The 17,913-nt window shown below is 42.5% G+C and overlaps 1 protein-coding gene across 6 annotated transcripts in view; it reads left to right on the forward strand.

Moving 5' to 3' along the window:
- Nucleotides 1-12,465, forward strand: part of WIZ (WIZ zinc finger) — a 72,625-nt gene extending 60,160 nt beyond the window's left edge. For 4 of the 6 annotated variants that reach the window (XM_073653895.1, XM_073653899.1, XM_073653901.1 and 1 more), the window contains 5 exons: nucleotides 872-1,225; nucleotides 2,063-2,905; nucleotides 3,010-3,366; nucleotides 6,785-6,974; nucleotides 8,280-12,465. In XM_073653895.1, the coding sequence (XP_073509996.1) occupies nucleotides 872-1,225; nucleotides 2,063-2,905; nucleotides 3,010-3,366; nucleotides 6,785-6,974; nucleotides 8,280-8,439 (1,904 nt within the window). In that variant the 3' untranslated portion in view covers nucleotides 8,440-12,465. The remainder of the gene's footprint in view (nucleotides 1-871; nucleotides 1,226-2,062; nucleotides 2,906-3,009; nucleotides 3,367-6,784; nucleotides 6,975-8,279) is intronic. The other 2 variants (XM_073653896.1, XM_073653900.1) reach the window with 2 other exon arrangements.
- Nucleotides 12,466-17,913: the final 5,448 nt, after the last annotated feature.

The following is a 17,913-nucleotide window of genomic DNA, read 5'->3' on the forward strand; positions in this document are numbered from 1 at the left end:
ACAGCAAGCCGTTTTCATCATCCCCACCACCGAGGCGCTAACTGGCCTACAAAGCAAATCACTATGAGCATCTTCTGCTCCCTGTAATCGGGGTTTGTCTGATGGTTCGGATCTATAGCCATCATAGAGGGGGCGAATCGCTCACATGTCACTCTATTTTCCAAACCATAGAGCAGCTCCCACTTTGTGACTTGACAAAGCCACCTATAGTCACCTATTTATAAGTGTTATAATGCCCTTCTCATTCAGTGACTGACTACCTGGAGGCAGACCTGTGGCAATCAATCGATCGCTGCGATGGGACATGAGGTTGTATTGACCCCTGAAATTGGGCCCTACCAACTTTTTTGGGGACAAGTAATTTAAGACGCTCTATAATATACTGTGGAAGTCGCCAGCACATGCATTAGATTGTGCAGTAATATGCTGTATATATTTTTTCTGTTTTTGCACCCTGTCTTGCATGGCTTAGGAGAGCACCTTGGCTTTACCCTTCAGTTCCTGTATCGCTTTCTCTGCTTGCAGATGGTGTTCTTTTAATTTATTCATTTTTTATCTATGGTACTGATGCCGGAGAGGAGACTTAACGCTATGCTTCGCTACTTACTATTGAATCTCTATGCTTGTGGTGTCTCGTGCGGCGCCCACCTCTGCTTTATACAGGTGGCTGCGGGTGATGAGGGCACTTCCGCGCTCCTCTTCTCATAGGAACCCGACTAATACAAATGTGTAAATTATTGTGGGCATCATGTTTTATCAGTATAGGTTAAGCCACCTGAGAATGTGGAAATCCTATTACTACCCCATGCCCCCCCTTTTTATTATTATTTTTTATGGCAATCCATTTATTTGTCATCCCCTCCTTCCTCAGCCCCAAGTTCGGAAGAAGTCCGCTGCGAGTTCTGCGGCGAGTTCTTTGAGAACCGAAAGGGCCTGTCGAGCCACGCGCGCTCCCACCTGCGCCAGATGGGCGTCACAGAGTGGCATGTCAACGGCTCGCCCATCGACACCCTGAGGGAGATCTTGGCCACAGGGAACTGCCCCAGATCGGCCAACAGAATTGGAAGCCCCAACTCCTCGGACAAGCTCCTCTCGCATCGTCCTCCCTCTTCCCCCTCCAGACCCCACCCGTTCAGTGGGTTGTCTCCAACAATGCAACGCAAGCCTCAGCATCCCACCTTCACGGCCAGCGAGTGGCCTGCCGATCTGTCACCTCTGAACTTGTGTAAGTGGGCCGGTGATCCGCAAGCTCTACATGTACATTGCTTCGTCATCTTCATCGCTTCCCATCTTGTCTGTTGCGTTCATCTTTTCAGTCCAAGGTCCCTTCCTCTCACTCATGATTTTGGTTTATTGGCACCAGTTTAGAGATTTTAGTAGGTTTTTAGCTATTTTGTGTTCTTACTGTGCTTTGAAAGGTAGTAGTCCTTCTTCTATTTTTCTTTATTTAAAAGAGGACAGGTTTTGTGTACCGTGCAGCTGAAGTGGCTTCTGATTTATATAGCTTGCCTTCTGAGGTACTGTTTAAGGTACTTGTGGTCTATAATGCCAATTTTAGGGTGTTTGTTGACCCTATTGGAGTAATCAGTCAGGCAAAGGGAAGCAGAAAAGTTCTTGCATCATGGCGTCCCACCCAAAGTTTGATATTGACTGATGCCCAGCTTTTTGACTATAGCAGAAAGTTTAGTAATCTGCAAAAATTGTGTCTGCTACACTTTAACCACATATCCCCATTAGTAGTAGCCATCAGGTTGTACAGTGTTTAGGGATAGGTTCTGTCTTTCCATTGAAGCAATTTTTCCTTTATTTCCCTTTTTTATACTCCTTCGGATGGTCGGACACGTTTTGGGGTGCATGCGTGTGCGTGTGTGACGATCTGCCTGCTTTGTGTGAATAGTGGAGCTTCTTCGGCTATTGTTCTGTGTACTTTTTCCCTTTTTCAGTGTGATCCTTCTCATTTGCTTTTTCATTATTGAACTATTTTTTTGAGCTTCCGTTTCATCCTTTTTTATTATTATTCTGTCGTCCTTCATAAATTTTCATCCTTTTTTCTTCTCTCCAGCTTCTCGGGCAGATCCCACTCGCGACATCCGCTGTGAGTTTTGCAATGAGTTTTTTGAGAATCGCAAGGGACTGTCTAGCCATGCCCGCTCTCATCTACGCCAAATGGGCGTCACTGAATGGCACGTGAATGGTTCACCTATTGATACTTTGCGGGAAATTATACGCAAAAGACGCCCGGCGCCGCCACAGCAACAGCGGCCACTTGCTACCATTAAAAAGGAGCCTCGTAGTGATGATGAACCACACAGTCCATCACAGAGACTTTCTCCCCTTGGGATCGGCTCTCAAGGAATGGCTCGAGATCTTTCTGTTTCTTCTCATGCACGTCCTCAAAACAACTTCTTGTCTCCAATGCCAGCTAAAAGGCCATTGTCCCACGGACCAAGACAGCCTGATCCAAGGGGCTATGTGACTATAGAGCCAAAGTCTTGCAATCAGGCTAAGTCTTACATACAGGGAGAACCTAGGCCAAAAACTTACATTCAAGAAGACGGTAGGCCCAAGACCTTCCTTCAAAATGACGGGAGACCCAAACATTTTTTGCAAAGTGCTGACGGCCAGCCAAAGACTTTTATTCACGAGGGAAGACCAAAGGGCTTTTTGACAGGAGAACACAGACCCAAGGCTTTTGTACATGGAGAGCACAAGCCCAAGGCATTTTTGCAAGGTGAAGGTAGACCTAAGCCTTATCTTCTTGGGGATGGAAAGCCCAAACACTTCATAAATGTTGACGGCAAGCCCAAGGTTTATTCACCAGATGGCAAACCAAAAGCGTATATCCAGACGGAGCTTCCATTCAAGGTGAAGGTGAAAGCGTCTCCAGAGAAGACAGTGACTTCGTGTAAGTAGAACATTTTATGATCTTCTTTCTCAGTTTTGTATAATGTTGTCCTCGTCGTAACTTCCATTTCACCCTCCCCAAACCCATGGTCTTTCCTTCTGCAGTGGAAGCATGCTGTGAATTATGCGGGCTCTTCTTTGAAAACCGGAAGGCACTCGCTAGCCATGCCCGAGCTCACCTTCGTCAGTTTGGAGTCACCGAGTGGTGTGTCAATGGATCCCCGATAGAAACACTACGTGAATGGATGAAGCAGCGGCCTCAGAAGGCCGGAGCTTACCTCAGCTATATACAAGGAGGACGTCCCTACACTAAAAAGTTTAAGCGTGCTTTGCAATCACCAAAACCTGTACTATCTGAGAGGGAGAGTCCGGCCGTCATCCCTGGGAAGGTGGTGGAAGCAGAACGGACTGTCACAGCACAGGGAATCGCCGTCGAAAAGCCGTCAGAAGCACATAGTCACAGTAAGTGTAAAGATATGTGCTCTCTGCAACTTTTATTTTTTTTTTTTTTAAATATCCTACACTTTTATATACAGTGGGTACGAAAAGTATTCAGTCCCCTTTACATTTTTCACTCTTTGTTTTATTGCAGCCATTTGGTAAATTCTAAAAAGTTCATTTTTTTCTCATTAAAGTACTCTGCACCCCATCTTGACTGAAAAAAACAGAAATATAGACATTTTTGCAAATTTATTAAAAAATAAAAACTGAAATATCACATGGTCATAAGTATTCAGACCCTTTGCTCAGACACTCCTATTTAAGTCACATGCTGTCCATTTCCTTGTGATCCTCCTTGAGATGGTTCTACTCCTTCATTGGAGTCCAGCTGTGTTTAATTAAACTGATAGGGCTTGATTTGGAAAGGCACACACCTGTCTATATAAGACCTCACAGCTCACAGTGTATGTCAGACCAAATGAGAATCATGAGCTCAAAGGAACTGCCCAAGGATCTCAGAGACAGAATTGTGGCAAAGCACAGATCTGGCCAAGGTTACAAAAGAATTTCTGCATTACTCAAGGTTCCTAAGAGCACAGTGGCCTCCATAATCCTTAAATGAAAGAAGTTTGGGACCACCAGAAGTCTTCCTAGACCTGGCCGTCCAGCCAAACTGAGGAATCGTGGGAGAAGAGCCTTGGTTAGAGAGGTAAAGAAGAACCCCAAGATCACTGTGGCTGAGCTCCAGAGATGCAGTAGGGAGATGGGAGAAAGTTCCACAAAGTCAACTATCACAGCAGCCCTCCACCAGTCAAGTCTTTATGGCAGAGTGGCCTGACGGAAGCCTATCCTCAGTGCAAGACATATGAAAGCCCGCATAGCTCAAAAACACATAAAGGACTCCTGGACTATGAGAAATAAGATTCTCTGGTCTGATGAGACGAAGGTAGAACTTTTTGGTGATAATTCTAAGCAGTATGTGTGGAGAAAACCAGGCACTGCTCATCACCTGCCCAATACAATCCCAACAGTGAAACATGGTGGTGGAAGCATCATGCTATGGGGGCATTTTTCAGCTGCAGGGATAGGACGACTGGTTGCAATTGAAGGAAACATGAATGCGGCCAAGTACAGAGATATCCTGGATGAAAACCTCTTCCAGAGTGCTCTGGACCTCAGACTTGGCCGAAGGTTCACCTTCCAACAAGACAATGACCCTAAGCACACAGCTAAAATAACAAAGGAGTGGCTTCAGAACAACTCTGTGACCATTCTTGACTGGCCCAGCCAGAGCCCTGACCTAAACCCAATTGAGCATCTCTGGAGAGACCTAAAAATGGCTGTCCACCAACGTTCACCATCCAACCTGACGGAACTGGAGAGGATCTGCAAGGAAGAATGGCAGAGGACCCCCAAATCCAGGTGTGAAAAACTTGTTGCATCATTCCCAAGAAGACTCATGGCTGTACCAGCTCAAAAGGGTGCTTCTACTCAATACTGAGCAAAGGGTCTGAATACTTATGACCATGTAATATTTCAGTTTTTGTTTTTTAATAAATTTGCAAAAATTTCTACATTTGTTTTTTTCAGTCAAGATGGGGTGCAGAGTGTACTTTAATGAGGAAAAATGAACTTTTTAGAATGGCTGCAATGAAGCAAAGAGTGAAAAATGTAAAGGGGTCTGAATACTTTCCGTACCCAGTGTATACAGCTCCTATGCTGACCTATATGACTCCATATTAACAAGCTGTGTAGTGTAGTGGTGCTTTTCCTTTTTATTTTCTAACATGCACACATTGGGGGCGAATAAATGATCTAACACAAGACTGCAGGGTCAGAGTGAAGACAAGGTTTGCTGTATGTGACATGGGGCAGCATAGGAGGTGCTCACATAACATGGTAAAACATCAAAATATTCTATTGCAAAGGGTGTTTTTTTAGATATTTAATTTTAAATTAACCATTGTATGGTCTTTAAGAGCGTGGCACCATCTAGTGGACGTGCATCAGATAAAGCGCTGAGACTTGAGTAGAGCTGTTGCATTTCTTCCACACACACAACAGCTGTCATTTGACATTTTGACATATTGCAAAGACCGGGATAAACTCTGATGCAAACTGTTCATGCCCATAAGATACCAATATCACCAGTGTCTTATGCAATAATAATTATTATAGATAGAGATATATATAGAGAGAGAGAGATATCTATCTATCTATATATATATATATATATATATATATATATATATATATATATATATATATATATATAATCTATATATAGAGAGAGATATATCTATATATATAGAGAGAGATATATCTATATCTATATATAGAGATATATCTAGAGATATAGAGATATATCTATATAGAGAGAGAGAGATATATATATATAGAGAGAGAGAGATATATATATATATATATCTATAGAGAGAGATATATCTATATAGAGAGATATATCTATATATACACTGCTCAAAAAAATAAAGGGAACATAAGACATATTTTCAGTTGTTTCACACTTTTTTGTTAAGTATATAATTCCACATGTGTTAATTCATAGTTTTGATGCCTTCAGTGTTAATGTACAATTTTCATAGTCGTGAAAATACAGAAAAATCTTTAAATGAGGTGTGTCCAAACTTTTGGTCTGTACTGTATATCTGAGCACTTTACAAGTAATCGAAGGATCACATTTACAGGCCCCCTAGTGGGGCTTAAAAATAATTACTAGAATGTTAAAAAAATATATATACGTACGTGCATATATACGCATACCTGCACAAACATACACACATACGTACACATGTATGTTCAGTCCAAAACACCCCTTTTTCCCTTTTATTATGGAATAATTTCAAATCATGAAAACTTTTAGTCCTCATGTTAGTATAGCGACAGAAAATGATTAAAGTTATGGCTCTTGGAAAAAGGCAAGTTGAAACAGTTGTTGCCAAAATGCCAAGGAGTTTAAAGGGAATGGGTCACCCCCTGGGCGATATCAGACCTCTACTATGGCCAGACAGGGTATAGAAAAATCTATTCTTACCTGTATGGCCCATAGTGGCGCTTTGCACATGCCTGGAAGTCAGGGAGCACAGTGCACGTCACAAGGCCTGTCACAGGGCCCTGTGATGTGCAGGGGAGGGTGGGAATATAGTAATTAAGCAGAGAGGCAGGGGTTTGGGGGAATAATAAGCTCATAGGCGGGGATTGCTTGGCGTCCCCCAGACGCCAAGCCTGTGGAAAAAATACTTGATTAAAGTGCTTTTCTCTGCAATCAGACCTCTGCTATGGTAAGCATAGATTTACTTTTCTATACCCTGTATGGCCATAGTAGACATCTGATATTGCCCAGGGGGTGACACATTCCCTTTAAAGAGCTGAATAAACTGGGAAGACAACTAAAGTACTAACATGTTCCCGCTTCCACCAGAAGTCGAGAAACGTCATCCTAAGCCTGCTGAGATCCCACCCGCACGAGAGGACACTGTCTCTGAGCAGCCTTCCAAAACTGAGGAGCCACGACCACCTGTAAGAGCTCGTCCTGTCCCATCTCTGGTGCCAAGACCCCCGCAGACGTCTTTGGTCAAGTTTGTGGGGAATATTTACACGTTAAAATGCAGGTGAGGGATCGGACTGTGTGCCGTTTTGATGTATTGAATATCTCGTCTATCCTCACTGAAGAATATTTTCAATTCTTCCTTCGGCGTGTGAATGTCTATTAGAGGTAGAGCAGGCAGATGTGTGTGAGATCAGCATGTATTTACTCCTCTGCTCGATACTTGCTGAGTGGGCGGGATCTTCTGGTGTGATGTAAGAGCTATGAGCCAATCATACGTCTCCCTTGTGCTCCTCCTACTCCACATATTGAGAAGCTGCAGTTGCACATCCCTCCTCTCCCTCTTGCTTCTGGAAATTATATGACAGAAGTGTGAGGGAGAAAGGTGAAGATGTCATATTAGGGAGAAGTGACATTTATTTGTACACATGGCCACTTCACCTGTTCTCCAAACTGGTTGCTCCTCCTCACTACTGTGTAGTAGATAGAGAATGGCATTAGTTGGATTTATGTGGTGTATTGTAAGGCTATGTGCCCACGATGCAGAAATGCTCCGGATTTTTCCTTCGCATTTCTGCATCTCCCTGGCAGAAAAAACGCATGCGGATTGTACATGCGTTTTTCCTGCCAGTGACAAGCGGAAGTGAAGCGTTTTTCACATGCATGCAGGTTGTCAAGCGCTTTCCAAGCAATTTTAGCATCACTTGGAAAGTGTTTGACAACTTGGTCACACTATATAAATCCATGCAAACAGCATGGATTTTATATAGTGTGACCAAGTTAGTTAAAAAAGAGAGTAAAAATGGTAAAAAAAAAAAAAATACTCACCTTCTGATGCCCCCCCGGTCTTCTTATTCCATGCGTCCGGTCTTCCCAGTGTCTCGCGGTTGTGTAAAAGGACCTTCCATGACGTCATTTAGTCATGGACAGGTCACGCGACCGCCGACGTCAGCAGTCCCGTGACCCGTCGCATGACTAAATGATGTCATGGCAGGTCCTTTTAGACCATCGCGAGCTGCCGGGGAGCCCTCGCCCAACATCTGCTGTTGGATTCGCGTATCTCTTAGGTCTCGTCTCTCATCCGTTCCTACCCCAGTAATCAGGACAGCCTCCCCTCTGAACAAATTTTTCAGCCATGGTCAGGTACCCCAATTGTAATAGGTAAATTATCCTTCCCCTTAATCAATCCCGCCACTACCTGGACATTAACAAGCAATGCTATACAGCTCAGATTTGCTGATAGGACTTATAGGCGCCACTGCACTTCACCCAAACTGTGGTTGTCCCATATGTATCGAGTCCCTATCTGTAAGACTGGTCAGTCATTATTGGTGAATACTAACATTTTCTTTCCTGTGCGTCTTTTCAGGTTCTGTGATATCCAGTTCCAAGGTCCACTTTCCATCCAGGAGCAGTGGGTCCGTCACCTCCAGCATCACATCCTGGAAATGAACTTTTCTAAAGCCTCCAGCCCACCACACGCTCTTTCCCCACCGGAGCCACAGCCCGAGCCTGCCAAAGCTCAGTAACTCTGAGCATCCACGTTGCATACATATCCAATGGGCAATGGCGGCGCGCAATTTTTAACAACTCTGGCGTAAAATGTACGACCCAATGGACCTTGTAAAGGATGGGGGAAAAAAGTAGAGGAATGGTCTGGGCTTTATGTAACGAGTACAGAAGCACCTTTCGTGGTTTTGCAGTATGTACAGAGAGGGGTAGAGAAGTGATCGTAGTTACGGGACTCTCAATCAGTGGGGAATGTAAGTTTTGTTGGACAGTACGTTGTTTTTTTGTTTGTTTTTATATAATGCTGGTAAGTCATAAATCCCCCACTCCTTGGCCGCAAGCAATGAAGAATGTTGTATATTCATTACAAGGTGTTAGAATAAAGCTGTGATCTGGTGACGTCTGATAGGCGGGTGGTTACTGTCCCTTGGAAAGCTCCACACCACCGGCTCGTTCCCTCACTTGAGGCTCGATTTTCCGTTTTTACAGCAGCGGTTCACTTTTTTATTTTGTGACCTTACGGTAAATTGCATCTTCCGCTCGTGGAATGGAGAACAGTGTGGTATTACAAACCCCCGGGGTAACGTGGGTGCTTTCTATAAGGTTTGCTCATGACGTAACTGAAGGACTTGGTCTGTGACTACAGTTAGGTGCTGTGTGTGGCCCCCAACCCTGCTCCACGTCAACGCTGGAAAAGGATAGAGATTGTGTCAGTACTACTGTTATCGAAATCTGGTCCACAGGCCTGGTCATGCTCACCAATTCGGCAATGTGTGCCCACTTTATAGGTATTGCACACTTTTTTTTTTTGGAAAACCTTTTGCTATTTTTTTTTTCCTTAATGCATCTCAAAAATAAGCAAACTGTGTAAGTAGTTTTGATTACAAGTCTCCTGCCGTTGTGCGTATACAGCTCATATGCAGACCTGTGTGACTCTGGGTATATTAGTGTAATGTATAGTCTGATCCTGCAGTCTGCGACATCTTACATAGGCTTTAGGTTATAGAGAAGAGAGGTAAGGCCCCCATACATATCACACCAAAGGCGGCTGAATCGGCCTCTTCCCCTAACAGATGATATTGGGTAGGACTCGGCAACTTTGCCTAAAATTAAAATCTCAAGGTTTTATAGGTTGTTTGTTTTGTTAGGACTGGTCAATCACAAAGTGGAAGAGCGAATAGAGCAGACAGCCAAGGGGTCAGAAACAAACTTTATTCCAGTTAATTAGGGGCCGAGGGGAAAAGATATATAAGGGGGCACGTGATAGGGTTAACTCTTACCCCCCCCTACAGGACAGAAAAAAAAAGCTGGATGCTGAAGGAAAGCGATAACCCTCTTACATGCTGGAGGGGGCCCAGATAGCATACTTCAGCACTGAGGAATAGTGGAGAGATGATATAGAGATGCAGTAATTACTTATTTGCTGCTCTTCAGACACTTAAACAGCTTTCCTGAGCTTTGCTCTGGCTGTTAGGGGGTTAATACAAGTGGTGTCTGTGCTACCTAGAACGCTGACCACGAGCTCCGCCAGACCTCCGCTCCTGACCGATGACCAGACAGCTTTTCCTCAGGATTAACATGAGTGCAGGATCAGATCATACCGATTGTATCCTGGGAATCACTGAAACATGGGTCTGCACGGGATCTGTGTACACAATATTGGATATTCTTTGAGCAGTAACAATTGATACATGGTGGCAAAACTGCGCATATAAGGATTGGAATTAATAAATCACCTCTCATGGGGACCACTGTGGATGGAGCCATGTAGGGCCACGTCCCGAGTGATGTACCAGTGTACCATGCCCTACCATTCCTCAGTATGGCCACTGAACAGTCATAGATGGCAACGTGCAAGCTACACCAGATTGCAGCCGTGTGACACTTTAACGCACAACCCCATCAGTTCTACTTCATTCATTATTTTCTAAGAAAAGTTAAAAAGAAACCAGACGGTTAAATAAAGCAATGCATAAATTATTCTTTGTTTGTCCCTGCAGCAAACACTGTTGACTCGCTGGCCTCGTGCCTAATGTTTTACTGACCAAAAACCGAGGTGCTGAACGGTAGAAAGTGCGCACAGCGGTACAGCTGCCGAGAGTCTGCGCGCCCGGCCCCCGGAGAGTCTGCGCACCCAGTACTTTCCTGTTATTGCATGGGCGCCTCTCCTGGCCATCGGCACTTGCCCCTTTCCAGGCCCAATAACTGGAATTAGAGGGACACTATAGTAACCTGACAGACTTGTTGCCAGTGATATGCTGCGTGACGACTTGTGGGTTGGGTAATGACCCCTATTACCCAGGCTGACAGAGGTAACATTGTCGCTGCTGGCAGTGATGGGAGTAATAGCACTAGTACTCACCGTGTCACTCCTGATGTCTTCCTTTTTGTGTCTTTTTTTTTTTTTATTATTCTTTACCTAAACATTTAGGTAGAGAACCTCTTGTAGGAATTGGGCTGAGGTTAATTGTGGCATTTAAATAACCTGTGCTTTGTGGCAATGCTGCAATTAACCGGTGACTGTGTATTCCTAAGCTGATCCTGCAGTAATATCTGGGCAGGCTTCAGAGTTATACTCTGTTGCCTAATACCGGAAGTGGCATGTTTAGGAGTTTGTTCTCTGGCTGTCTCCAGGAGCACACCGCTCCCCTTCCTGCCCAGCACTCCTGAATGATTGACAGGTCGGGCCGGTGGCATGGTTGAACCACTGGCCCCAGCTACTTTCCACTGCAATGCTTTTTCTCTGTAGGGGCTCTAAAGCTGACCGGGTCCTGTGATTCCCACCAGTTTCAGAACATCGCTGGTCCGTGCCCTGATCCTTGTCTAGAATACCGGCCACCGCTGATAAACCACAGAGGTGGCCGGTAAACCATGGAATTAAAAATCCCTCCGTTTTTTAGAATAAAGGAAGTTGCAAGTTGCTTGTTTTTTACCCATTTATGACGATTAGACAATTCCTTTAAAAAAAAAAATCCAATTGTAAACCCATAATATTAATTTTACGTGACGTTGAGTACCAACAGCCCAATTAAAATGACTGTATTTTCCAGGTCATCTATTAGGTCTGTTTTGATGGGGCAGAATCCAGTCTGGTGAGGCGGTCCGAGACAAGATTTTTTTCTGTGGTGGTAGACAGTGCCCACCTGGGGGCAGACGGCATTATTGGAGAAGGACCGGTGCCGCTGTGTAGAAGCCATTACCGGCGTTGTACACATTGGGGCAAGTGTCCTACAACATATGGGGACAGTTACAGGATGGTCTGGCAAGGAGCCTATGTATATAATATATACGTTGTAATATTGTGGATGTATATCTTGTCACTATCCCCTCTCCCCTTATTTGGGGCCTCACATCCTATGATTCTAGTTATTCTGTATTTTACACAATCTACATCTAAAATCCGTTGACCTTTTTATATCCAAGGACAATATGACTTTCCCTTCATGTGTTCACAACTTTCACAAAACTTTTTTTTTTTTTTTTTTTCCGTACCCTAATATGTAGTTGGGGTGTATTATAATTCTCCTCCTCGCGAATGTGGAGGGCTGTTATTTATTGGGGCTATATCGCCATGACATCGATCCCTCCTCCCTGGGTCCCTAGTCTTTTGGGGTAGATATCATTTTAGCTCCTGCTTTCTACCATGCGTCTTCCACTGTTCCTATGTGAGTTATCACTGGAAGCTGTTACAGAACATTTCCTACTCGTGACTACAGGAGGGACGTCCTATAGACCGCCATTGTGTATATTGTCTAATAGCGGGATGCCAACGCACCCACCTTATGATGTAGCTACTATATATAGGATTTGTTCTCCTTTCCACCCCATAAAATGGGGCCTTTCATACATTTTGATATAATTTTATTTTTTTCTTTCTCCACGTTTTGAGCTGAAGACGACGATGTGAAGCCATTTATCGCCTCCCATACCTGTACTGTATGACATTCTTCCTATGGTAACCTGCTGTTTAATTTCCAGATTCAGTTCACTTTAATTTACTATGTTAATGTGTAGAATTACAAGTAAAGCATTCAGTTTTTACCCTCCATGATCCGTCTGGTTATTTTTAAGCTAAATACATGCATTTTGCAGGAAGATTTGGGTTGGTTCACCATACATACTCTGCATTGACATGAAGATGTACTTTAAAGGGAATCTGTTCGTAACATCCCCCCCCCCCCGAAACCAGACGCATATATGGGTACACAGGTCTTTTAAATGTAAATCCATCAACACCTTTATATAATCTATCTGTTGCTGCATTTCTGAGAAAGTAGATTTTTTATTTCTATACAAATGAGGAGGCGGTGGCTCTTTAAGTGCTGTCATGCCCAGAGCACTTAAAGCGTCATTTAAAAATGCTAAGTTCTTGGTAATGCAGGAACAGATAAAAGTAAATCCACTGACACCTTTTATATCTTCTATCTTTTGCTGCTTTACAGAGAAATTGGCATTTTCAAATGATACTTTAAGTGCTCTGGGCATGACAGCATTTAAGGAGTCACTGCCTCTTGACGTGGTCTCCCCAGCAAACATCAGCCACTTTAGCTTGATTTATCGCTCACCGTCTGGGTGACGTCAGGCAATGGACAAGAAATTCTGTCTAAAGAGGCTGGTGTTGGATAGGGAAACAACCTCAGAAGGTGATGGTTCCTTAAGTGCTCTGCCATGCCCAGGGCACTCAAAGCGTCACTTGAAAATACAAATTTCTCGGTAATGCAGCAACAGATAAAAGTAAATCCACTGATACCTTTTCTATCTGTTGCTGCAGATCTACTAGAAACAGCACAGGACACCTTCAAGAAAAACTTCTACCGCCCCCGCAATAGACGTTGGGTTTCCTCTTGCTGCCTTAGTCCACAAAGAGGATGTCCCTTCTGGACTTGGCGATTTTTTTATTTTTATTTTTTTTTTTACATTTTTGTGCTTTTTTTTTTTTTTTTTTTTCCTGAACTGGGGTGCCAAGTGCCCACCCGTAACATTGAGTCTGGTGCCCCACTGTTCAGCTACATGCAAATATCACATTACCATCACTCGCAAATTTGCCTATATTTCTATGTAATAATAATCGGGGTAGTTTTTAACTAATTTTTAGGTTAATTAATGTTTAGATGATGCCCTTGTCTGTACATAGTGAAACAAATGTAGTGTGCCAACTATTTCTCATATAAGTGGTGTGGAGAGCCCACTCCTACATGGGGGCCCACCGGAGGATTCTCCTGTATGCCAGTCCGAACCTGCTTGGATGTTTGTGTGTATAAACTATATAGATAAAATATATATATATATATATATATATATATAATATTATATTATATTCACTACATCTAGTATGTATCAAGTCAGTGATAAATCTTTTCAACAGAATAAGTTGGAAGAAGAACAAAGAAACTTCCCTAAGTACCGCACTTGTTCACAATGTTCTGGTCACCATGTCCATGGTCAACAAGAAAGTCAATCAGAAAAGTAAGGACGTAACCATAAAACTATTAATACAGGAAAGTTTCAGAGATGTGTATGATAATATTCACTATTAGTTAGATAATAAGCTTTATACCTTAAGAGCTAATTTTATATTTTAATGGATTGGACTTTAACGGATTTGGCGATACCAGATATGCTTTTGTTTTTTACATTAACGGAGGTGATTTCTTTTGTTAGTTTTTTTTCCATATCTTTTAAAAACTATTTTATGATAAAATGGATGGTGTCATTCAAAAGTACAACTAGTCCCGTCAAAAAAAAAAAAAAAAAAAGCCCTCTTCTGGCTTTATTAGTTGGAAACATTTTTTTTAAAATAAGTTTCAGCTCTTGGAAGAAGAGGAAAAAATAAAAACGCAAAAATAAATTGCTCGGTCCTTAAAAAACCCTTTACAGCCTGGTACGCAATAGTACGCACCAAGCTGTCGCCCCCTGTTTAGCGTGGGCTCTGGCGTTGAGCCCGCACTGAACCGGGCATATGTCAGCGGATTCTTACAGCTGACATGTGCCCGCAACAGCTGTGGGTGGAATCGCGATCCATCCGCGGCTGTTAACATGTTAAATGCCGCTGTCAAGCTCTGACAGCAGCATTTAACATCGCCGCGCCGGAAGCGCGTCACTTATCCCGCCCATCGGTGACCCCGTCACGTGATCGCGGGTCACTGATGCATGGGCATGACAACCCTGGGTCTGCAGCAGACTCCAGTGGTTGTCATGAGCTGATTACTATGAGCGCCACCTAGTGGTCGACGCTCATAGCACAGGAGCATTTCTGCTACATAGAGGTGTTCTGCTGATCACCTCTATGTAGCAGAGGCGATCAGACAAGTGCTGCTTCTAGTCTCCTATGGAGACTATAGAAGCAAGCAAAAAGTGAAAAAAAAAAGTTTTTAAAAATATTTAAATATAAAAGTTTAAATCACCCCCCTTTCGCCCTATTCAAAATAAAATAATAAAAAAAAATAACCCACATACACATATTTGGTATCGCCACGTTCAGAATCGCCCCATCTATCAATATAAAAAAAGAATTAATCCGATTGGTAAATGGCGTAACGAGAACAAAATTCTAAACGTTTTTTGATCGCCGCAACATTGCAATAAAATGCAATAATGGGTGATCAAAACATCGGATCTACCCCAAAATGGTATCAATAAAACCTTCAGCTCAGTGTGCAAAAAATAAGCCCTCACCCGGCCCCAGATCCCGAAAAATGGAGACGCTACGGGTCTTGGAAAATGGCGTTTTTTTTTTGTTTTTGTTTTTTTGTTTTAAAGCAAACGTTGGAATTTTTTTTTCACCACTTAAATAAAAAAGAACCTATACATGTTTGGTGTCTACGAACTCATAATGACCTGGGGAATAATAATGGCAGGTCAGTTTTAGCATTCAGTGAACGTGGTAAAAAAACATCTGTGGTATTGCACTTTTTTTGCAATTCCACCGCACTTGGAATTTTTTTCCTGTACAAGATATGGTAAAACCAGTAATGTCGTTCAAAAGTGCAACTCATCCCGCAAAAAATAAGCCCTCACACGGCCATATTGACAAAAAAATAAAAACGCTATGGCTCTGGGAACAAGGGGAGCAAAAACGAAAATGCAAAAACGGAAAATCCCAGGGTTGCGAAGGGGTTAAAGGGTTCAAAGCAATCTATTCTTTCCTGTTATCAGCGGCTGATTTTAGCATCCCTCAAAGCGAGGAACCTGTGCCCCTTCCTACACAGATCAAGTGTAGCTCTTAGTCAGATATATATAGCATATGATAATGATATGAATAGACCTCGTATACCTACATATGCACTGCCATGTAATATATACAGTGGGGAAAATAAGTATTTGATACACTGATGATTTTGCAAATTTTCTCACCTTCAAAGAATGGAGAGGTCGGTAATTATTATCGTAGATACACTTCACCTGTGAGAGACAGAATCTAAAAATAAACACCATAAAGTTACATTGTATGATTTATAAATAATTAAATTGCATTTTATTGCATGAAATAAGTATTTGATCACCTACCAACCAGCAAGAATTCTCGCTCTCACAGACATGTTAGTTTTTCTTTAAGACGCCCTCCTACTCTGCACTCATTACCTGTATTAATTGCACCTGTTTGAACTCGTTACCTGTATAAAAGACACCTGTCCACACAATCAATCACACTCCAACCTCCCCACTATGGGCAAGACCAAAGAGCTGTTTAAGGACACCAGGGACAAAATTGTAGACCTGCACAAGGCTGGGATGGGCTACAGAACAATAGGCAAGCAGCTTGGTGAGAAGGCAACAACTGTTAGCGCAATTATTAGAAAATGGAAGAAACACAAATGACTGTCAATCTTCCTCAGTCTGGGGCTCTTTGCAAGATCTCGCCTCATGAGATAAGGATGATTCTAAGAAAGGTCAGGAATCAGCCCAGAGCTACACGGGAGGACCTGGTCAATGGCCCGAAGAGAGCTGGGACCACAGTCTCAAACACACAACTAGAGGATTACGATTTAAAAAAGTTGCTACAACTGTATACAACGAGACATTTCAAAATTAATGGAATCTTACCTTCAGTAGTTGTTCACTGAAGCTAATGCAGTTGATTATTAAATATGAGGATCTGGAACTGATTAAAATTAAATCAGATATAAAAAATATTGAATCCTCTTTGGAAAAGCATGTGCACTTTTACCACTTCGCGCCAGAGCCTGTTTTTGCCTTCGTGACCAGACTAATTTTTTCAATTCTGACCACTGTCACTTTATGAGGTAATTACTCTGGAACGCTTCAACGGATCCCCCTGATTCTGAGATTGTTTTTTCGTGACATATTGTACTTCATGATAGTGGTAAAATTTCTTCGATATAACTTGTGTTTATTTGTGAAAAAATCGGAAATTTGGCGAAAATTTTGAAAATTTTGCAATTTTCAAACTTTGAATTTTCATGCCCTTAAATCAGAGGGATATGTTACACAAAATAGTGAATGAATAACATTTCCCACATGTCTACTTTACATCAGCACAATTTTGGAACCAACATTTTTTTGTGTTAGCAAAGCTATAAGGGTTAAAAGTTGACCAGCGATTTCTAATTTTTCCAACAAAATTTACAAAAACATTTTTTTAGGGACCACATCTCATTTGAAGTGACTTTGAGGGGCCTTTATGACAGAAAATACCCAAAAGTGACACCATTCTAAAAACTGAACCCCTCAAGGTGCTCAAAACCACATTCAAGAACTTTATTAACCCTTCAGGTGTTTCACGGGAATTTTTGGAATGTGGAAGAAAACAATGAACATTTAACTTTTTTTCACAAAAATGTTACTTTAGACCCAATTTTTTTATTTTCACAAGGGTAACAGGAAATAATGGACTACACAATTTGTAGTGCAATTTCTCATGAGCGCGCTGATACCCCATATGTGAGGGAAAACCACTGTTTGGGCGCACAGCAGGGTTCGGAAGGGAAGGAGCACCATTTGACTTTTTGAATGTAAAATTTGCTTGAATAATTAGCAGACGCCATGTTGCGTTTGGAGAGCTCCTGATGTGCCTAAACAGTGGGAACCCCCCACAAGTGACACCATTTTGGAAACTAGACCCCTTAGAGAACTTATCTAGATGTGTGATGAGCACCTTGAACCCCCAGGTGCTTCACAGAAGTTTATAATATTGAGCCGTAAAAATAAAATTTTCACATTTTTCCCACAAAAAATGTTTTTCATCCCCTAATTTTGCATTAACATAAGGGTAACAGGAGAAATTGCACCATGAAATTTGCTGTGCAATTTCTCCTGAGTACGCCGATACCCCATATGTGGGGGAAAACCACTGTTTGGGCGCACGGCAGGGTTCGGAAGGGAAGGAGCGCCATTTGACTTTTTGAATGTAAAATTTGTTTGAATAATTAGCGAAAGCCATGTCGCATTTGGGGAGCCCCTAATGTGCCTAAACAGTGGAAACCCCCCACAAGTGACACCATTTTGGAAACTAGACCCCTTAGGGAACTTATCTA

Source organism: Phyllobates terribilis, unplaced genomic scaffold (genome assembly GCF_046119375.1).
Source record: "Phyllobates terribilis strain yellow unplaced genomic scaffold, ASM4611937v1 Scaffold_11__3_contigs__length_659146591, whole genome shotgun sequence".
In the NCBI taxonomy this organism is placed as follows: Eukaryota; Metazoa; Chordata; class Amphibia; order Anura; family Dendrobatidae; genus Phyllobates; species Phyllobates terribilis.